Here is a 23,471-nt window from a genome sequence, read left to right as displayed (position 1 = left end):
GAATTAGATAAGAGGGACCAATGTTTGTTGATGACATTGTATATTTTAGGCATTACAGGGTGGTGTGTGTGAACAAAGGTAACACGTTCTCTTATAGGGTGGGCAGGTAGAATGGACCGGGGTTCCAGAGCTCTTTTGCTTTCTCTTAGGCCTCTTTCACTTTCTCTTAGGCCTCTTTCACATTTCCGTCGTTACGGGGCCGTCGCAAACTGTTGGCCCAACGTACCGACGGACGTTGTGCAAATAGTGCACAACGTGGGCAGCGGATGCAGTTTTCACACGCATCCGCTGCCCATTATGAATTCCAGGGAGGAGGGGGCGGAGTTCCGGCCACGCATGCACGGTCGGAAATGGCGGTTTCGACGGACGAAAAAACGTTACATTGAACGTTTTTTCGTCACGACGGGCCACAAAATCACGACGCATCCGTTGCATGACGGACGCGACGTGTGCCCATTCGTCGCAATCCGTCGTCAATAAAAGTGAACGGCAAAAAAACGCACCCTGCAGGCACATTTGCAGGATCCGTTTTTTTGCCAAAACGACAGATTGCGACGTATGGCAAAAAATGGAAGTGTGAAAGAGGCCTTAGAAGAAGTTGTTGGGGGTATTGTCTATTTTTACATTTATCAGCCATTTCACTCAAGCGAGTAGAAATGAGGTCAGAGTCTGATACTATTCTTGTAATGAGTGTAAATTGGGAGCGCGGTAAACTGTTTTTAGTGGATGAGGGGTGACAGCTGGTATAATGGAGAAGATTATTGGTATCTGTTGGTTTGATAATGATGTCAGTAGATAGTGTTCCCCTATCATTCTTGATCACCAAGGTGTCCAGGAAGGAGATTTGAGACTTGTGCCAATTCACTGTGAATTGTAGTTCTGGTCTAATGGATTTGAGGAATTCTGTAAAAGAGAGCAGATCCTCAGGGGTGCCCATCCATAGACAAAAAATGTCATCAATAAATCGGAGCCAACATTTACTATGTAGTCTAAAAAGGGCGTTATTATAGACATGGGATTGTTCAAAGTCATCCATGTACGAGTTAGCATACGCAGGCGCTACGTTAGCGCCCATGGCGGTCCTGCGTATCTGTAAGTAAAACTGGTCTCCCTTAGTGAAGTTACAGTTGCCTTGCGCAGGCGTGTACTCCGAAGGATAGAGAATTAACTTAAATCCAATATTGCGGCCAGCATGCAGCCAGCAGGTAAGGAAAGGGTGAATCAAACACCCGAAAACCCCACCCATATGACCCAAAACTGGTCCCGCCAAATTCAGGTGACAGGTTCCCTTTAAGAGTTGTGACGGAGCGCAAAGTTGCTGACTCCGTCACTTACCCCAGCAGGCCACGGGTATCATTAGAAATATTGGTCTTCCATTCCTCCATCCAGGGTAATATTAGTAATATTTTTCCATCTGGTTCATGGGGACGGGAACAACATGGGCCTGTGTGATTTCAAATGCCAGGACTGAATTTCAGCCCCAGTCAGTACCTGCTGTCACACCATGACCAAATCACATATTACCACCACATAGTGATTGAATAATACCACATACAAGGAACAAATAATGTATCACCATGGCTGGACCACATATTACCACCACATAATGACCGAATAATACCACATACAAGGAACAAATACTGTCACACCATAACCAGATCACATATTACCACTACAAAGTGACCGAATAATATAATATACAGGGAACAAATTATGTCACACCTTGACCAGACCACGTACACTGCTCAGAAAAATAAAGGGAACACTTAAACAACACAATGTAAGTCCGAGTCATTCACCCTAATGTGAAATTAACCTTTCCAGCTATGAAGCAACACAGATTGTGCATCAATTTCTACCGCTGCTGTGCAAATGGAACAGATAACAGGTAGAAATGATAGGCAATTAGCAAGACAACCCCTATAAAAGGAGTGGTTCATCAGGGGGTGACCACAGACCAATTCTCTGTTCTCATTCATTTTTGGCCGTTTTGGTCACTTTTGCATTTTGTCATTGCTCTCACTCCTAGAGGTACTGCAGCATGAGGAGGTGTATACAATGCACAGAAGTTGAATTAAAATATCATAAAAATTATCACACCATGGTGACTAGAGGCCACATGACCTTTAGTAGGATTGTCAAGGGCAACAGGTTACTCCAAAACATGGATGCAAAAGAGAGGACAGGGAGTACAATGAAGCCCGTTTTAAAAATTACAAAAATCTTTTATTAAATAATATCATGACATCATAATAAAAGTAATTGCAAGATATATATGGACAAAAAATTAAATATGAAGGACTAGTACAATGGAAGGTCTGAGGCAAACACAGACTATATGGACCGGGAAGTCTCATTCCTAAAAATACTGTGTCATAGCAATACATATCATAATGATTAGTGATGAGCGAATATACTCGTTGCTCGGGTGCCCTTCGAGTATTTGTAACTGCTTGGAGATTTAGTTTTCCTTGTCTCAGCTGGATGATTTACGGCTGCTAGGCAGCCTGAGTACATGTGGGGGTTACCTGGTTGCTAGGGAATCCCCATATGTAATCAAGCTGTCTAGTAGCCACTAATCATGCAGTTGCTGCAAGGAAAACTAAATCTCTCAGCAGTCATAAATACTCAGAGACCACCAGAGTGTGCTCGGGAAAACCCGAGCAACGAATATACTTGCTCACCACTAATAGTAATCCCACATAAGAGCAAATAGTGCAGTATATAAACTACTACCGTATATATTGAACATGATTCAGCATGAAGGCAGAGTGCCACTAGTTAATAACCGCAATTGTAGGGGGACACATTAAATCTGTAAAAAAAGTGACAGTGCAATAGGAAGGGTCCTTACCCATGTGAGTCCCTGTGAGCAGTCAGACCACGCAGCCCCAACGTGTGTTGCGACTGCGTGGTCTGACTGCTCACAGGGACTCACATGGGTAAGGACCCTTCCTATCGCACTGTCACTTTTTTATAGATTTAACGTGTCCCCCTACAAATGCGGTGATGAACTAGTGGCACTCTGCCTTCATGCTGAATCATGTTTAATATATAGTAGTTTATATACTGCACTATTTACGCTTACGTGGGATTACTATGATATGTACTGCTATGACAGTATTTTTAGGAATGAGACTTCCCGGTCCATATAGTTTGTGTTTGCCTCAGACCTGCCATTGTTCTAGTCCTTCATATTTCATTCTTTTTGTCCATATATGTCTTGCAATTACTTTGATTATGTCATGATATTATTTAATAAAATATTTTTGTAATTTTTAAAATGGGTTTCATTGTACTCCCTGTCCTCTCTGTTTTGAATGCACAGAATTTGCTTAGGCAGTGCTGCTCATCCAGGATGGCACATCAATGCGAGCTGTGGCAAGAAAGAGCATAGAGCAGATACCAGGAGATATGCCAGTGCCAGAGCCCTGCAAAATGATCTCCAGCAGGCCACTAACAACCTATCTGCTCAAATGGTCATAAACAGATTCCATGAGGGTAGTATGCGGGCCTGATGTCCACAAGTGGGTGTTGTGCTTACAGTCCAACACCATGCAGGGCGATTGGCATTTGCCATAGAACACCAACATTGGCAGATTCGACATTGGCACCCTGTGCTCTTCATAGATGAGAGCAGGTTCACACTAAGCAATTGTGACAGACGTGACAGAATGTGGAGATGCCGTAGAGAACCATCTGCTGCCTGCAACATCCTCCAACATGACCGCTCTAGCATGAGTTAGTAATGGTGAGTGGAGGCATTTCTAGGAGGGCCGCACAGCCCTCCATATGTTAGTCAAAGGTACCCTGACTGCCATTAGGTACCAGGATGAGCTCCTCAGACCCATTGTGACACCATGGGCCCTGGGTTCCTTCTAATGCATGATAATGCTAGGCCTCATGTGGCAGACGTGTTACAGCAGTTCCTGTATGATTAAGGCATTGATGCTATGGACTGGCCTGCCCATTCCTCAGACCTCAATCCAATTGAGAACATCTGAGACATCATGTCTTGCTCCATCCACCAACGCCCACAGACTGTCCAGGAGTTCATTGATGCTTTAATCCAGGTCTGGAAAGAAATCCCTCAGAACACCCGTTGCCTCCTCAGGCGCATGCTCAGACATTGTAGGGAGGTAATACAGTCATGTGAAGGCCACACACCCTACTGAGCATCATTTCCTTGTCTTGAGGCATTTCCACTGAAGTTGGATCAGCCTGTAATTTGATTTTCCAGTTTGATTGTATCATTCCAAATCCAGACATCCATGGGATACTAATTTTGATTTACATTGATCATTTTTATGTTTTATTGTTCTCAACGCATTTCATTATGTAATAAAGATTTGCAACTGGAATATTTAATTCAGTGACATCTAGGATGTGGTATTTTAGTCTTCCCTTTATTCTTTGAGCAGTGTATTGCCACTATATAGCGATTGATAATACCACATACAAGGAACAAATACCGTCACACCATGACCAGACAGCATCTTACCACCTCATGGTGATCAAATAATACCACATACAAGGTGTAAATACCACCACACCGTGACTAGAACACATATTACCACCACATAGTGACTGAATATGATCACATACAAGGGACAAATACCATCACACCATGGCTGGACCACATATTGCCACATAGTGACTGAATACCACCATACAGTTGTGGCAAAAGTATTGACACCCCTGCAATTCTGTCAGATAATACTCAGTTTCTTCCTGCTATTATCTTCATTTAATTTGTCTTAAATGAAAAAACACAAAAAGAATTGTCCTAAAGCCAAATTGGATATAATTCCACACCAAACATAAAAAAGGGGGTGGACAAAAGTATTGGCACTGTTCAAAAAATCATGTGATGCTTCTCTAATTTACTGCACCTGTAACTTACCTGTGGCACCTAATAGGTGTTGGCAATAACTAAATCACACTTGCAGCCAACTGACATGGACTAAAGTTGACTCAACCTCTGTCCTGTGTCCTTGTGTGTACCACATTGAGCATGGAGAAAAGAAAGAAGACCAAAGAACTGTCTGAGGATTTGAGAAACCAAATTGTGAGGAAGCATGAGCAATCTCAAGACTACAAGTCTATCTCCAAAGACCTGAATGTTCCTGTGTCTACCGTGCGCAGTGTCATCAAGAAGTTTAAAGCCCATGGCACTGTGGCTAACCTCCCTAGATGTGGACAGAAAAGAAAAATTGACAAGAGATTTCAACGCAAGATTGTGCGGATGTTGGATAAAGAACCTCGTCTAACATCCAAACAAGTTCACACTGCCCTGCAGTCCGAGGGTACAACATTATCAACCCGTACTATCCGTCGGCGTCTGAATGAAAAGGGACTGTATGGTAGGAAACCCAGGAAGACCCCACTTCTTACCCCGAGACATAAAAAAGCTAGGCTGGAGTTTGACAAAACTTACCTGAAAAAGCCTAAAACGTTTTGGAAGAATGTTCTCTGGTCAGATGAGACAAAAGTAGAGCTTTTTGGGCAAAGGCATCAACATAGAGTTTACAGGAGAAAAAAAGAGGCATTCAAAGAAAAGAACACGGTCCCTACAGTCAAACATGGCAGAGGTTCCCTGATGTTTTGGGGTTGATTTGCTGCCTCTGGCACTGGACTGCTTGACCGTGTGCATGGCTTTATTAAGTTTGAAGACTACCAACAAATTTTGCAGCATAATGTAGGGCCCAGTGTGAGGAAGCTGGGTCTCCCTCAGAGGTCATGGGTCTTCCAGAAGGACAATGACCCAAAGCATACTTCAAAAAGCACTAGAAAATGGTTTGAGAGAGAGCACTGGAGACTTCTAAGGTGGCCAGCAATGAGTCCAGACCTGAATCCCATAGAACACCTGTGGAGAGATCTAAAAATGGCAGTTTGGAGAAGGCACCCTTCAAATTTCAGGGACCTGGAGCAGTTTGCCAAAGCAGAATGGTCTAAAATTCCAGCAGAGCATTGTAAGAAACTCATTGATGGTTACCGGAAGCGGTTGGTTGCAGTTATTTTGGCTAAAGGTTGTGCAACCAAGTATTAGGCTGAGGGTGCCAATACTTTTGTCTGGCCCATTTTTGGAGTTTTGTGTGAAATGATCAATGTTTTGCTTTTTGCTTCATTCTCTTTTGTGTTTTTTCTTTTAAGACAAATTAAATGAAGATAATACCAAAGAATTTGTGATTGCAATAATTTTCAGGAAGAAACTGAGTATTATCTGACAGAATTGCAGGGGTGTCAATACTTTTAGCCACAACTGTATACTATGAACAAACATCGCCACACTATGACCAGACTACATAATACCACCACATAGTAACCAAGTACTACACATGCAAGGGACAAATACCGTCACACAATGGTCGGACAATATTTTACCACCATATAGTGACCAAATAACATCACATACAAGGAATACCGCCACACCATGACCAGATCACATATTACCGCCACGTAACCAAATACTACCACGTACAAGGGAAAATACTGCCACACCATGGCCAGACCACATATTACTACCAGATAGTGGCTGAATACTACAATATTGATCATTAATAAAAAAAAATACAATTTGTGCGCTCACAGCACACCTGATTTTCTGCTGCATAGCAGCGAACAGCAGATCGCTGCTATGTAGCAGAGCCGATCGTGCTGTGCCTGCTTCTAGCCTCCGATGAAGGCTATTGAAGCATGGCAAAAGTTTTAAAAAAAAGTTTAAAAAAATGTGAAAAAAATAAAAAAAATATAAAAAGTTTAAATTACCCCCCTTTCGCCCCAATCAAAATAAATCAATAAAAAAATATCAAACATACACATATTTGGTATCGCCGCGTTCAGAATCGCCCGATCTATCAATAAAAAAAAGCATTAACCTGATTGCTAAACGGTGTAACGAGAAAAAAAATCGAAACGCCAGAATTACGTTTTTTTGGTTGCGGTGACATTGCATTAAAATGCAATAACGGGCGATCAAAAGACCGTATCTGCACCAAAATGCTATCATTAAAAACACCAGCTCGGCACGCAAAAAATAAGCCCTCACCTGACCCCAGATCACGAAAAATGGAGACGCTACGAGTATCGGAAAATGGCGCTTTTTTTTTTTGCAAAGTTTGGAATTTTTTTTCACCACTTAGGTGAAAAATAACCTAGTCATGTTAGGTGTCTATGAACTCGTACTGACCTGGAGAATCATAATGGCAGGTCAGTTTTAGCATTTAGTGAACCTAGCAAAAAAGCCAAACAAAAAACAAGTGTGGGACTGCACTTTTTTTGCAATTTCACTGCACTTGGAATTTTTTTCCCGTTTTCTAGTACACGACATGGTAAAACCAATGATGTTGTTCAAATGGACAACTCGTTCCGCAAAAAATAAGCCCTCACATGGCCAAATTGACGGAAAAATAAAAAAGTTATGGCTCTGGGAAGGAGGGGAGTGAAAAACCGAACACGGGAAAACGGAAAATCCCAAGGTCATTAAGGGGTCAATTGTCATTATACACAGGAGCTCTGTACATAGTACACAGTGTATAGTGACAGTGTACAGGTACAGTTGTGCTCAGAAGTTTACATACCCCAACAGAATTTTTGCTTTCTTGGCCTTTTTTCAGAGAATATGAATGATAACACCAAAACTTTTTCTCCACTCATGGTTAGTGGTTGGGTGAAGCCATTTATTGTTAAACTTCTATGTTTTCTCTTTTTAAATGATAATGACAACCCAAAACATCCAAATGACCCTGATCAAAAGTTTACATAAAAATCAAAACAATTGTAACGGGGATTATTGAAGACCAAAAGTTCAAAAGTACAAAAGTTTACATACCCTGGTGATTTTGGCCTGATAATACGCACAGAAGTGGACACAAATGGGTTTGACTAGCTACTAAAGGTAACATCCTTACCTATGTCTCGAGATGACGAAAAATAGAGATGCTACAGGTATTGGAAAATGGCAGAGTTTTTTTTTTTTTAAACAAAGTTTGGAATTTTTTTTCACCACTTACATAAAAAAGAACATAGACATGTTTGGTGTCTATGAACTTGTAGTGGCCTGGAGAATCATAATGGCAGGTCAGATTTAGCATTTAGTGAACCTAACAAAAAGGCGAAACAAAAAACAATTGAGGGATTGCACTTTTTTTGAAATCTCACTGCACTTGGAATTTTTTCCTCATTTTCTACTACAAGACATGGTTAAACCAATGGTGTCATTCAACCTTTATAGAACTGAAGTAGTGGAAGGTCTACTGTCTACATCACTAGAGACTTACTGAGACTGGTGCAAATGTAAGGGGTTGTAAAGTCTAACCCCTTAAGTGATGTCCTGGTTGTATTTATTGCAGCTGTACAGTATGTGTATATATATTTTGTATGTCTGTTGTTTTTGTATGTAGTTGTAGCATTGTAGTAGTTAAATAGGAGAGGCACGGTGGATAAGGCAGGAAGGATTTCCTGGTAGATCTCAGAAGGAGCCAGGGCGCCCATGCAGCTCACTTGGGCTAGCCAGACCCGGACAACACCATGCCACGCAACGTTGAAGAAGTTTAAGGCCCAGCCATATAGCTTCACTGGCTAGGACCTCATCAGAAGGAGCAACAGCAACAGTGCTAGCAGTGCAGTATTAGTGCGACTGCAGTTGCTAGAAAAGGATAAGCAGTACGGGCAGGTTACTTATCATGTGGCAGCTTATAGTGTGGGCCAACGCCCTCAGAACCGATGCGAAATGGCTGAGAGAGTCCCCAAACGGAGTAAGACTGAGCAGAGAGGAAGCTGAAGAATCGAAAGGTACGGTCCATCCTGTTAGTGAGCTTAGCGACAGAGAGGAGGAGGACAGGGACAGAAGAGAAATTGCACGTTGTAAAACCTGACGTCAATGCTGGAAAGAATGTGAATATGATGTGTACCGAATCAAGTAAAGCTGTTGTTGTTGTTAAAGTTGAGATGGACTGTGTCTCCCTTTGTGTGGTACCATCTACAAAGAACCTCAGGCAGCCCAGGGTGGACCCTGATGGCACGGAGACCCAGAACACAAGTATGCAGAAGGAAAGACATTACTGTATTGTGAGGGGAGGCCAGGGTGTGATACAGGGTTTGCTCTCAGCCATGACTACCGCCCTGGCCCACCCTCACACGTGTATATATCGCACAGGCAAGAGCAGGACAGGAGAGCAGAGTGTCCTAAAGCTACCCACAAAGAACGTCCTGATTCTGATTCATCAATGCTCATGTAGCATTTATAGAACTCACATAATGGGAGGTCTGCAGTATTCATCACATAGGAGTCCCCAAGACTGTTGTATACACATCACATAGGAGACGACAAAACTGCTGTATGCATATCAAATAAATGACACAAACAGCAGTACTTATATCATATAGGAAACACTGAGATTGCTGCATATGCATCACATAGGAAACACGGACTGCTGTATTCACATCACATATGAAATAGACTGCAGAACACATCAGAGACAAAAGAGCAGAGCATACTACTTGCATTCACAAAGAACGTCCTGATGCTGACACTGGCTAGCATCAAACTTAATCCACGTTGTGTGCACTTCAGCAGAGGCCAGTAGTGAATGCCGCATGCGTAAGGGCACACCCTACTGACAAACGAAATGGTCAACGGCCCAAGTACTGCTGCCCACTGGAAATCTGCCCAAGGGCAGGATCAAATGATATAGCATGCCAGAAATGGCCCATGGGCTGAAGGTTGCTCACCACAAGTACAAGCCCATTACAATGTTAGTTCCCCATGCAATGACTTTATACAAAGTCCAATAATAGCAAAGAGAATTATAACAAACATGCAATAAAAAGACAATTGTTTAGGGATTTCTTCACATACAATATTGTGCAAAAGTTTTAAGCAAGTGTGGCAAAAATGTGCAATTATACATCCACATTAGATCTGTAGTTAGTTTTCCAAGATCCTTGGATCAACCTCCCAGATGAGTTCCTTCAAAAACTGTGTAAGGCCTGTCCCACACGTCCAGATAATTCCGGTACCGGAAAAATCGGTACCGGAATTATCCGTGTCCGTGTGCCCGTGCGTTTCTGTGGCACATCAGTGTGGCACACGTGTGCTGCCCGTGTGCCGACTGGGTACCACACGCACCGTGCAGGAGACAGCGCTAGAGATAAGCGCTGTCCCCCCCACGTGGTGCTGAAGCTGCCATTCATATCTTCTCTGCAGCAGCGTTTGCTGTAGAGAAGATATGAATAATCCTTTTTTTTTTGGGTTTCTCGTGTTTAACATAAAGATCCCTGTCCCCACCCCCTGTGCGCCCAACCGCTGTTATTAAAATACTCACCCGCCTCCCTCGCAGTGTCCTGTCCTGGCCGCACCTTCTACTGTATGAGCGGTCACGTGGGGCCGCCGATTACAGTCATGAATATGCGGCTCCACCTCCCATAGGGGTGGAGCCGCATATTCATTTCTGTAATGGGCAGCCCCACGTGACCGCATACAGTAGAAGCTGCGGCCAGGACAGGACACTGCGAGGGAGGCGGGTGAGTATTTTAATAACAGCGGGCGGGCGCACAGGGGGGGGGGGGGGCGTGGCCAAGCAGGAGATGTGAGCGGACGTGTGCCGGACCTCTCCTGACGCCGAAAGGTGATCCTGCAATATTAGAGGCGCCGCCGAACGCCAAGTACCTGGAGAAGGAGCTTCTGAGTGTCCGGGGAGCGGAGGGAGCCGGCCGCGCTGTGAGGAAAACATCAAGATGACGCGCAGACGGCAGAAAGAGCTTGGGATGGCGGGCAGCACGCGCTCCCAAGATAGCACCGACAGCGCTGCAGAAGAGGCGGCAAAGGCAGATGCTGCCTATCAGAGGAGACTTGAGGTGATCGCCCGGCTGGAGCAGTTTGCCAGGATGGAAAACTCAGAGCGGCTAGTGCAAGGAACTGGTGGAGAGGTAACAGGAGAAGAGAGAGACTCAGGGGTGCGGATGGATGTGAGGCTGGGGCACAGGCAGAGGAGATAGTGAGCAGTTCCCCCATAACAACTAGTATGGTACCAGTCATGAGGTCTGATCCTTTGAATGTAACAGCTGAGCGGACCCAGGATTATGCTGCACAAATGGGGTCTGTGAGCGGTGATGGGGCCGGGGAGCCGACCCTGAAAGACATATTTTCTGCAGTGTTGTTTTGCAAGTCCACTTTAACAACCCTAACTGTCCAGGTAGATGAGCTGAGGGGGGAAGTTGCCTCTTTTCGCTCAACTATGCACAAGATGGAGGGGAGAGTTGAAATGCTGGAGGAACGTGTGGGAGGTACAGAAGATCAGATAGCTGAACTGGCAAAAAGAGAGAAAAAATATATCCAGCGCATTGCGGAGTTAGAGTTTAAAACTGATGATTTGGAGAATCGTTCGCGCAGGAACAATTTGAGAATTATTGGTGTGCCTGAAAAAGCAGAAGGAAATAACCCCACTGACTTTATTGAGACATGGCTAAAAACTAAGGTTGGAGGGGACAGTCTCACTAAACTTTTTGCGGTCGAAAGAGCCCACCGGGTGCCGACCAGACCTCTGCCCCCTGGCTCCGCCCCACGGACCTTTCTAGCCAAAATCCTAAACTACAGAGACCGGGATATTCTCCTAAGAAAACCCAGGAATATGGAGGAATTAACTATTGATGGCAACCGAATATCTATATACCCTGACTATTCCACAGTTGTACAGAAGCTCAGAATGAAGTTCGGAGAGGCTAAAAGACGCTTGCGTGAACTGGGTCTGGCCTATTCTATGCTGTATCCAGCTAAACTACGTGTAGTGGCCATGGAAAAGGTCCACTTTTTTCAAAATCCTGAGGAGGTGTCTCATTGGCTGGATTTAAATGCAAAACGTATTGGAGCAGAAAAGACCCGCTGAGGAGGATCAGATGTGGACTTCTGGCTATTGCGATGGTTTTGGGAGGAGAAGAAAATTGAACTGTTGGTTGATTCTGAAATATTACTAGAGGAATTTGATGTGTGGTTCCTGTGTGTTAAAGTTGTGTTCGGCGGCGCAACTGTTTTTATATTTTGTTTCTATAGGGCGGGGGGAGGAACGACTGAAGGAGAGTGTTAAACCTATTGGGGGGTGGTGTCGGCTTTTGAGCCACTGTTGAGACTGTGACAGCGCGATCCCCTTTCTCATACAGAGAGGGTGTAGGAGACTATAAGTTGATTGTTATAAAGTTCTGGGGGAGGAAGTTATTGAGGGAAAGGAAGGGTAAGGGCAGGGTTTATTTTGTAATGATGAAGGTTTGGGGGGGAATTCTGGGTAGGGGGGATCAGGTTAGAGGGATAAGGGAGACCAATGGAGGGAAGAGGGGGAATTTTACTATTATGCAAAATGATGGGAGATAGAGTAAAAATTCTGAGCTGGAACATTAGGGGTCTTTCGAGTGCTACAAGACGTAAGGCTATTTTGCAATATATTTTGAAACAGAGACCCTCGTAGGTGTGCCTTCAAGAAACTCATTTAAAGAAAAAAACGGTATATTGAATAAAAGATGGGTGAGGAAGGCATACCATACGACATTCTCGGCCTACGCTAGGGGAGTGTCAATCCTTGTGCATACCAGCGTACCATTCGAGGAGGTAGAGGTGGTAATAGATAATGATGGACAGTATGTATTCCTTGTGTGTAAGGTGTTCGCTAGACTGATATGTGTCGTGTCGGTGTATGTTCCTCCACCGTACTCAGGGAAAAAAACTACAGGAAATCCTAAATATATCTGGTAGGTGGGTTGGGAGTCCCATTGCTCATAATTGGAGATGTTAATATTATTGATGATCACTGGGATAGGGGGCAACATGCTATGTTGAAGAAGGAGGGGAATTTAACAGCGTTCGGTAGTTATTTGAGAGAAGTGGCATGGAAAGACTTGTGGAGTGCGCGTAATACTGATACATACTGTTTTTCCTGTTATTCGGCGACATATGGCACTTTATCCCGTATTGATATGGCCCTGGGTAATGAAGCAATGGATAGGCTGGTACAGGAGGTGGATTATATGCCCAGAGTAGTGTCCGATCACAGCCCATTGGTAGTATCATTGCAAACTGAAGGCCTGGGGGAGATGGCTAAATTGGGGTGGAAGATTAATCCCTTCTGGTTACAAATTCTTGATATGGGAAAGATTGGGGAAGAAATAAAGGAATTCTTTAAATTTAATGATGGTAGTGCAGCGGAACATGTGGTTTGGGACACCATGAAAGCTTATTTGAGGGGAATATTATCCAAAGAGGTTTCTAGGCATAAAACACAAACAAGGGACGCTGACAAAGCGATATTGGAGGAATTGAGGGCGGCCGAGGCTGCACTGAGTAATTTGCGTACACAGGACAACATGAACCGAATGAGGGCGGCTCAGGAGGAGGTAAACAAATTGCACTTACGCAGGGCAGAGAGGACGAGAGCTTTCCAAAAAGAGGCCTTTTACGCGGAAGGAGAGAAGGTGGGCCACCTGCTATCAGTGGTGACATCTGCACAGAGGGATTCAACACACGTATATGCCTTAGAATTAGAGAGTGGTAATATTGTAACACAGGGGGCTCAAATCTTGGAAGGTTTTAAGGGATTCTATAGCAGATTGTATACATCACAAACGGGGCACAGAAAGGGAGAAATTGACAGATTTCTAGAAGAGGCACATTTACCTAGCCTAGAAGTTGAGGATAGAGATTGCTTAGATATGCCGCTTATGGTGGAAGAGCTGGAGGGTGCTTTGGGGTCCATGGCGGGGGGGGGAAGGCTCCGGGTGCCGATGGCATCCCTGTTGAGATCTATAGAACTTTTTCTGTGGAGCTGCTGCCTAGATTGCTGGGGGTATTTGAGGAGTCACTGGAGAGGGGAATATTGCCTACTTCCATGAGGGAGGCCATTGTTGTGGTCATTCCTAAGCCCGAAAAAAACCCACGGTTGCCGGAGTCATATAGACCGATATCACTCCTAACAACTGATGTTAAGATTTTGGCTAAGGCCCTGGCGAACAGACTGACCAGAGTGATAGAAAAGGTGGTTCATTCGGACCAATCGGGCTTTATGCCTAATAAATCTACTGCCATCAACTTGAGAAGGCTATTTCTTAATTTGCAGATCCCGGCAGAGAATGCTGGTAGGAAGGTAGTGGTTTCCCTCGATGCACATAAGGCCTTCGATAGTATAGAATGGCAATACCTGTGGTCAGTGCTGAGTCGCTGTGGGTTTGGACCAGTTTTTATCTCGTGGGTGAGACTTCTATACTCCTCTCCAGTGGCTAAAATCAGGGTGAATAATGCAATTTCTGAAAGCTTTCAACTGTTTCGAGGTACGCGGCAGGGGTGTCCGTTGTCCCCGTTGCTGTTTGCTCTGGCGGTGGAGCCTCTGGCAGCGGCTATTAGAAGGTCGCAGACAGTAAAGGGGTTTGTATATGGGAAGAGGGAGGAAAAAATTGCTCTGTATGCCGACGACATTTTGCTTTTTCTAGAGGGGCCTGGGGAGCCTTTAAAAAATGTAATTTCAATAATTGAAGGATTCGGACGAATCTCAGGATTGGTTATCAACTGGGATAAATCAAGTGTTTTGCAGGTGGATAGAGAAGTGGATTGTACGAGGGAGGTGGAGGAAGGTACAAAATTAAGGGTGGTTTCACAATTTAAATATTTAGGGATCCAGGTGTCCCTCCCCTTGACAAGATTTGAGGAGCTTAATCTTGAGCCAATAATGGCCAAACTACGAGCCAAAGTCTCGGCTTGGAATAAGTTGCATTTGTCAGTAGTGGGTAGAGTAAATCTCCTTAAGATGGTAGTGATGCCACAGGTTTTGTATATTTTGCATAATTCCCCGGTATGGATCCCACTGACCAGATTCCGTAGACTAAGAACATTATTTGGAGAGCTGGTATGGGGCGGGAGGAGTCCGAGAATTAGGCAGGAGATACTACAGAGACCGAAAGATGAGGGGGGACTTGCCCTGCCTAATCCCTGGTTATATTTTTTGTCTGCGCAGAGTCAACATCTTAGGGGTTGGGGGAAAGGGCTTGAGAAGGGTCAAAGTCATAGCAGTCTGGAATACATTATTGGCGTTTGGCCCTTATCCCAAGGTCTAGAAGCAGGATTATTTAGGAAATCTGGAACTTGTCTTCACACCATAAATTTAATTCACAGAGTTTTCACCTATTTGGGATAACCCCGCTTTTCAAGAATTCAATCATATGGAAGGAATGGGAGAGTGGAGGGAGAAAGGTATTTGGTTGATAGGTCAGTTGATTCATAACGGGAATCTTAAATCTTATGATATGCTGCAGCAGGAATTTCAGTTTCCAGGGTCAAAATTTTATCAATATAGACGGGTTCAACACGCATTTCAGGCGCAAAAAAGGAGAGGACCTATAAAGATTCAGATAGATTTAATGCTAGATTTTATATTAAATAACAACGGTACAAAGGGGGCAATATCCGGAGTATATGGTGATTTACTACACACCTTTCTAACAGATTACCCTATTAAGGCCAGAGAGAAGTGGGAGGCCGAATTGGGGCAAATAGACGACGATAGGTGGGAATCTATATTGGAATACATACCTAGGCTGTCGATGAGTGAACCTGGGAGGTTGTCGCAACTGTATGTGGTAAATAGGGCTTATAGGACACCTGATATGTTGTTTAAAGCTGGGTTGAGAGGTGACTCTGGGTGCCCTAGGTGCTCACAGACTCAGGCAGGTATACTGCACATGCTGTGGCTTTGTCCCAGACTGTTTGCATACTGGGTTGTGGTGCTGAACCAGATCGGGGTGATTTATGGGTGCTCGATTCCCAGGGATCCGGTGGTTTGTGTACTTGGGTATGTGGAGGAAATCGTGACCGATGAAACTACTAAAATGGCAATTGCTAGATTATTATTCATTGCACGGAAGGTGATTGCAAGGTATTGGATTAGGGAGGAACCTCCTACTAGACGAGAATTTATTGCACAAGCGAATCATATTGTCCATCTCGAAAAAAGCATATATAATAAGAGGAATAGGATGGGTTTTTTTCAAAAGTTATGGCAGCCATGGCTAGATGGGAACGACTGAGAGATTGTGGTAAAATGATGCTAATAGTGGAAAATATATGTGATATTTATTCCCTTCTTTTCAAGTGTATTGTATGGTTGGAGTTGGTCTTCCAGAGGGGTGGGGGGGAGGGAGGGGATGTTTCTTTTAAATCAAAAACACAAATGTACCCTGTTATTTGAATGGATTTAATTGTCTTTCTTATGCATAATAACAATAACAATATTTGGTTTAGCACAGGGGGTGGGGACATGGATCTTTATGTTAAACACGAGAAACAAACAAAAAAAAGGATTATTCATATTTTCTCTACAGCAAACGCTGCTGCAGAGAAGATATGAATGGTGGCTTCAGCACCATGTGGGGGGGACAGCGCTTATGTAGCACTGTCTCCTGCACGGCACAGGGACTGCACACGGACGTCCGTGTGCGGTACGTGTTTTACACGGACCCATTGACTTTAATGGGTCCGTGTAATCCGTGCGCTCCCACGAACACTGACATGTCTCCGTGTTTGGCACACGGAGACACGGTCCGCAAAAAATCAATGACATCTGCACAGATGCATTGATTTCAATGTGTCTACGTGTGTCAGTGGCTCCGGTACGTGAGGAAACTGACACCTTACGTACTGGAGTCACTGACGTGTGAAACCGACCTAAGGCCCCTTTCACACATCAGTTTTTTGCCATCAGTCACAATCCGTCGAATTTTGAAAAAAATAGATCCGTTGCGGATTGTGGAAAAACTGTTGCGACGGATCAGTTTTTTCGCCGGATCAGCTAATTGGATCCTAAAAAAATTGGAGCATGCTCAGTTAAAAAAAACAGAATCCGTCTCCGGATTCTGTCATTTGACGGACTCGGCGCCACAGGCTTCCATTCTAGCAAACGACGGGTGGCAACGGATCTGTCGCTGTCTTTTTTTCGACAGACACAAAAAACTATACTATGTCCGTTATCTCCGGCCGCCGGACAAACAATTTTTGATGGATCTGGCGAACGACAGATGAAACATAAGGCCATCCGTCACGAATACAAGTCTATGAGAAAAAAAAAAACAGATCCGGCAGCATCAGTCTCCGGATCTGTTTTTTTCAAAATTCGACGGATTGTGAATGATGGCAAAAAACTGATGTGTGAAAGGGGCCTAAGTGTATCTAGAAGAATTGATGCTTTGATGATGTTTTGAAGGCAAAGTGTGATCACCCCAACAATTGAATTGATTTGAATTTCTCTTGCATTTATTTTTATTAATTGGTAAAAAAAATATATATATTACTTCTATTTGTAAACTCTTTCTTACTTTGCAGCACTTTTTCTACACATGCATAAAACTTTTGCTCACTATTATATACTGAGGTGATATAGTTTATGGAGGGGGTGGTCACACATGACCACACATCCCTGCCCCCCTCCTTTGTGTAAGGATTTCTGCAGGCATAATAGTTCTCAGATTGTGCTATAATTAAAAACACATAATTACATATCGAAAATTCTCCTTGTGTAACATCAGGAACCTCCCATGGACATAATTTATCGACAGCCTATTGTTCAAGGCAAGAATCTTGCTCTACTCTTACACTCCGCACTTTTGTCCACACTGAATGTGCAGTCATGTTGTGACACCCAGGAGACCAAGGTACCCAGCACCAGACCAATGAGATCTGTCTCTTGAGGAGGATGTCACGAGTGGCTTGACCCGATGCTGTGGTCTCAGGCAGTGCACATTGTAAGGGATATTATGAAGGAACAGGCACTTACTTGATCGACAGTAGGTCTTCTCAGCAGTGATGATCCCGATTCCGGATAGATGACTATTATCCAAATGAAAGACTGAAGCACCGAAACGTTTAACTAGTTTACTTCAACATAAAGGGATTTGCAATCAGTACTGTCACCGAAGTCTGTATGAAAACTCTGAATTATCTTGACCCTGTCAGGATTTCCATCTCTTATTATGCGCAATTTCTATACGGCCCTGCTGCTGTATGTGAACTGGCTGCCGACCCAATCCGTCCCATCTGGGTCTTGGCTCGACGGGCAACCCGAGTCCTTTTATCGGTTTACTCCCTCAGGGAGTACCACTGAACTCTCTGTCTGTTGCTGCGTCCGACCCTAGTGAAGCTGATATCACCTCACGTCTTTCCGGTTGTTATATTATATATAATCAATATAGCCACGGATCCGGTATCCGTCTCTGCGCCTATTCTGGATAAAGATTAATGCTACCCGGTTCTCACAATGTCCTTTTTGCTCTATTCTCCTTTTCCTCAGTTGTATGACCTCTCACTACTAGCTCCTTAGCCCAACTGCCAGTCCTTTTCTCAGACCAGAATAGATCAAGGGGAGTCTCTGGAGCTCCCCCTTCTGGCCGGAGATGGTAGTGCAGTCTTGCTATTTCAATATTTGTATTTGATGTCAATAACTATTTTTGTGGCAAATACCCCTAGGGGCGCCACATTATGTTAGCTGCCCTTTTATTTTTATGTAGAATATGATAGAAATGAAGTCTCGCAAACGATGTGTAAACTGTTTATTGTCTATATACATGAAGTACAATGATTTGTCAGAACTGTGACGTGTACCGCGGGGGGCAAATGTCCGCTACAAAATGTAAAGCTTTTCTGGCTCGGCTTCACACAACATTTTTACATTTTCAATGGCTTTTATTGCACATTTTGTTTTTTTACCCAAAAAAGTCAATGGACATCTGTTGTCATTGGTGCTTTGTTGTGTTTTTGGAGTCAGCGGATTATTTTTGTTTTGTTTTTTTAAATGCAGCATGGATTTGTTCTGTTAAATTTTTTAGAGTCTTTTTTATAGATTTTCAAGGAATAAACAGATGTACTTATGGTCACCCAAAAAAAAATGCTAGTGTACACAACGCCGTTCTTGATGAATAGGGGCCTTCGTCTTCTGGCTTCTTGTGCATCTCCAAATTGATTTGGTAACAGTATATTGTGATATGGGTCATCACCGGCAGCATCAGCTACATTTTCCAGTTAATAATTATAAACAACTTAATATAAGCACATATGGTTTTATATCTAGACAGCAGTGTTGGTCTGTGTCAGCATTCTCATCTTCCATGAACTGGCAAAGGCTTGACTTCATCCACTCGATTCTTATGCACCTGGAATGCTGGCGTCACCCATCGCCCACATGAACACTGTTCTCCATACCAGTTGAAGGAACCCAGTTTGGCATTACACTTGGGACAGAGAAGCTGTAAGGATTACAAAAGAAATGTATGAATCAGATACACATGAACATAGTTTAATCGTACGTATATGAGCTCGAAGAGATCTTCACTTTGTCTTGTCCCACATTGAAAAAACAACAGATTGCGTCGCTATTATCTGTAACATGCAGCAGTATTTTGCCATCCCTATAGGGATATCCCTATCACCATCGGTACTTCAGACTCTGTATCACGTGCGCGGTCACATTGCGCACTCCGGCACGCAGGTCCTTCTCGAGCGCCGCTCCTAATACTTACACATTGGGCGGGACGCCTGCTGACCGGAACGCCGCTGCAAGTGGCACACAGAGAGCGATATGCTGCCACCGGCAGGGGCAGCTATCGCGTGACATTTGGATAACCGGACTTTATTGAAATCTCTTCAGCACATCTGCCTGCATGGACTTCAGGGCAGGAAAAAAGTAAGACTTTCTCATTTTAGTACTAGTCCTCTTTTTTGTTTGTGCAGTCCATTGGACTCAAAGTGGGGGGGAAATAAACCCCTCGGGAAGTCATTTTATAGCATTTATTTGTTTGGCACATCATAGTTATTTCCTTACATAAGGGTTAGAATCAGCGCGACTACCTATATGCTACTTTCTGCATATATATATAAGTTGTTCAGCTCCGAGGTATACAATCTAAAGTGGTGATTGTTGTAGTCGCTGCAGTTTCAAATTAACCCCAGAGTATCCACCGCCACTCTCATTCTTATTTTTCTTAATTTTAGGTTTTGTTAAACCGGACTTTTATTTTTTTTTTACATTTCTGTATTTTAAAACTGGGAAATCATGGCTAGTTTTTTTTTAAAATTATTTAAAAGATTTGTTTTTACTGTACTTACCAGTCCCATCATGGGACATAAAGGGAATCTGTTAGCAGGTGTTTGCTATTTAATCTGAGAGAAGCACAATATTAAGGCAGAGATTCGGATTCCAGAGATATGTTACTTACTGGACTGTGTGTTGTAGTAATCTGTGTTTTATCAGCAGGAGATTACCACTAGAAGACTAGAGGCCCCGTCTCACATAGCGATTTACCAACGATCACGACCAGCGATACGACCTGGCCGTGATCGTTGGTAAGTCGCTGTGCGGTCGCTGGGGAGCTGTCACACAGACAGCTCTCTCCAGCGACCAGCGATCAGGGGAACGACTTCGGCATCGTTGAAACTGTCTTCAACGATGCCGAAGTACCCCTGCAGCACCCGGGTAACCAGGGTAAACATCGGGTTACTAAGCGCAGGGCCGCGCTTAGTAACCCGATGTTTACCCTGGTTACCAAAAAATCAAACAGTACATACTCGCCTTTCGGTGTCCGTCAGGTCCCTTGCCGTCTGCTTCCTGCTCTGACTGAGCCGCCGTACAGTGAGAGCGCAGCGGTGACGTCGCCGCTGTGATCTGCTTTCACTTTACGGCGGCACTCAGTCAGAGCGGGAAGCAGACGGCAAGGGACCTGACGGACATCAGATGGCGAGTATGTACGTTTTTTTTTTTTTTACTTTTACGCTGGTAACCACGGTAAACATCGGGTTACTAAGCGTGGCCCTGCGCTTAGTAACCCGATGTTTACCCTGGTTACCAGCGAACCTCGGCATCGTTGGTCGCTGGAGAGCGGTCTGTGTGACAGCTCCCCAGCGACCACACAACGGCTTACCAACGATCACGGCCAGGTCGTATCGCAGGTCGTGATCGTTGGTAAATCGTATAGTGAGACGGTACCCTTAGAGTTAGAAGGATTAGGCAGAAATGATGGTAGAACTATTTCCTGAGACCTGTGGAAATGAGATGCTACTTTCAGCAAGTAAGCTGGGTCCAGCCCGAGGACCACCCTATCCTGCAATAATTCTGTTTAAGGGGGAAGCCTGGAAAGTGCCTGGGTGTCTCCTACTCTACGTGCCGATGTTATCGCTACCAGGAAAGCTGTTTTAAGGGATAGCATCTTTATTGAGGCTGATTGTAGGGGTTCGAAGGGTTCTTTCGTCAAAGATGAAAGGACTAGATTAAGATGCCACGGAACCGTCATACTCTTATGTATGGGTCTAGCTCTGCCAACAGCCTTAATAAACCTCGAAACCCAATAATTGTTGGCAATATTACAAGAGAACAGGGCTCCCAGCCCCAACTGGCATTGCTAGTCATTGGTCTGGCTTCTCCCTTTCCCTCGAGGAACGATGGAGCATAAATCCTGTACCTCTTCTACGCTTTTCTTCCCCTCTAAATCGGTCTCTAGCGGGTGAAAATGTACGTTTTCTTCCCTGACCAAGTCTCTTCTTGTTGAAGGGACGACGGTAGGATATGGATAAATTAGGGAACTTCTTATATTCCCCAGCATTCCCTAGCAACTCATCCAATGCCGGACCAAATAAATACTCTCCTTTGCATGGAATGGCGCAGAGTTTTGACCTCGCCTGAATGTCTCCCGACCAGCATTTCAAACGCAGGGCTCTCCTAGCTGCATTAGAGAGACCCGCCGCCCTAGCTGACATCTTAACTGAGTCGACAGAAGCATCGGATAAGAAGGCAGCGGCCTCCTGGATCACCGGCAGAGCACTTAACATAGCATCTCTAGAAGCCCCTTCCTTTAACTGGGATTCTAATTGGTCCAGCCAGACCATCATTGATCTGGCCGTACAAGTTGATGCTACTGCTGGCCTTAAGGAACCAGCCGCCATTTCCCAGTCTCCCTTAAGGAAGGAGTCTGCCTTTCTGTCAAGTGAATCCTTAAGAGATCCCATTTCCTCAAAGGGCAGCGAGGCTCGTTTTGAGACTTTGGCCACCACCGCATCTAGCTTAGGGGCCTTGTCCCAAGTGCTGACTGCTGGGTCGTCAAAGGGGTATCTACGCTTTAAAGCTGGTGGCAGGGAACCTTTCTTCTCAGGTTTCTTCCATTCCCTCTAAATAAGTTCCTGAATCTTTCCATTCAATGGAAAAGACCTATGTTTCTTCTGTTCCAGTCCACTGAACATGATCTCTTCCCTGGATAACTGCGGTCTGTGATCTTCTATGCCCCATCATCCCCCTGACTGACTTGACTAACTTGCCAATCTTATCAAGGGGCAAACAAAAGCGGACAGAATCTTCTCCCGACGAGGAGGACGAGGGGGCCGAATCGTAGGAACCTTCATCTCTATTATCATCCCCTGAAGAATCAGGTGACCAGGGGGCCCTTGAATTTTGAGCTTCCTGCTTGAGAAAGAGACATAAGAGACTGCTTAACTTCCACCCTGACCATCTCCTTCAGGCTTGCCGCAATATTAGTAGATTCTTCCACTACCTGAGGGAGTATAGTAAGGCAATGTAGTCTTTCTAGACCTAGTGCCACTCCACCCCTTCCCCTCCCTGAGACCTCACCGTCTGCTGGATACAGGGGGCACATATTTTTTTTGAGCATGAATCTGGTAAGGGGACTCCACAGAGGGCGCATTCCTTGTGTTTAGCCTTACAGATTATTATTATTATTATTTATTATTATAGTGCCATTTATTCCATGGTGCTTTACATGTGAGGAGGGGTATACATAATAAAAACAGGTACAATAATCTTGAACAGTACAAGTCGCAACTGGTACAGGAGGAGAGAGGACGCTGCCCGCGAGGGCTCACAATCTACAAGGGATGGGTGAGGATACAGTAGGTGAGGATAGAGCTGGTCGTGCAGTGGTTTGGTCGATCGGTGGCTACTGCAGGTTGTAGGCTTGCCGGAAGAGGTAGGTCTTCAGGTTCTTTTTGAAGGTTTCGATGGTAGGTGAGAGTCTAATATGTTGTGGTAGAGAGTTCCACAGTAGGGGTGATGCGCGAGAGAAATCGTGTATGCGATTGTGGGAAGAGGAGATAAAAGGGGAGTAGAGAAGGAGATCTTGTGAGGATCGGAGGGGTTGCGTGCAGGAAAGTACTGTGAGACGAGGTCACAGATGTATGGAGGAGACAGGTTGTGGATGGCTTTGTATGTCATGGTTAGGCTTTTGTACTGAAGTCTCTGGGTAATGGGGAGCCAGTGAAGGGATTGGCAGAGGTGAGAGGTCGGGAAATAGCGGGGGGGGACAGGTGGATTAGTCGGGCAGCTGAGTTTAGAATAGATTGGAGGGACAGATTACAGATGCACTTCTTCCCCTAAAATAAACGATATGAGGGGGACTGCATCACTGAGTGAACTTTCCCGTAGATCACTTACCAGTGGCCGCAGAAACAA

The 23,471-nt window shown here is 44.5% G+C and overlaps 1 protein-coding gene across 6 annotated transcripts in view; it reads right to left on the bottom strand.

Moving 5' to 3' along the window:
• Positions 1–18,558: 18,558 nt before the first annotated feature.
• DUSP12 (dual specificity phosphatase 12) overlaps positions 18,559–23,471 on the bottom strand; it is an 86,881-nt gene continuing 81,968 nt past the window's right edge. For all 6 annotated transcript variants that reach the window (XM_077276998.1, XM_077277000.1, XM_077277001.1 and 3 more), the window contains one exon: positions 18,559–19,266. In XM_077276998.1, the coding sequence (XP_077133113.1) occupies positions 19,247–19,266 (20 nt within the window). In that variant the 3' untranslated portion in view covers positions 18,559–19,246. The remainder of the gene's footprint in view (positions 19,267–23,471) is intronic.

This window comes from Ranitomeya variabilis, chromosome 8, assembly GCF_051348905.1.
Source record: "Ranitomeya variabilis isolate aRanVar5 chromosome 8, aRanVar5.hap1, whole genome shotgun sequence".
Lineage (NCBI taxonomy): Eukaryota > Metazoa > Chordata > Amphibia > Anura > Dendrobatidae > Ranitomeya > Ranitomeya variabilis.
This window is presented reverse-complemented; position numbering and strand designations above follow the sequence as displayed.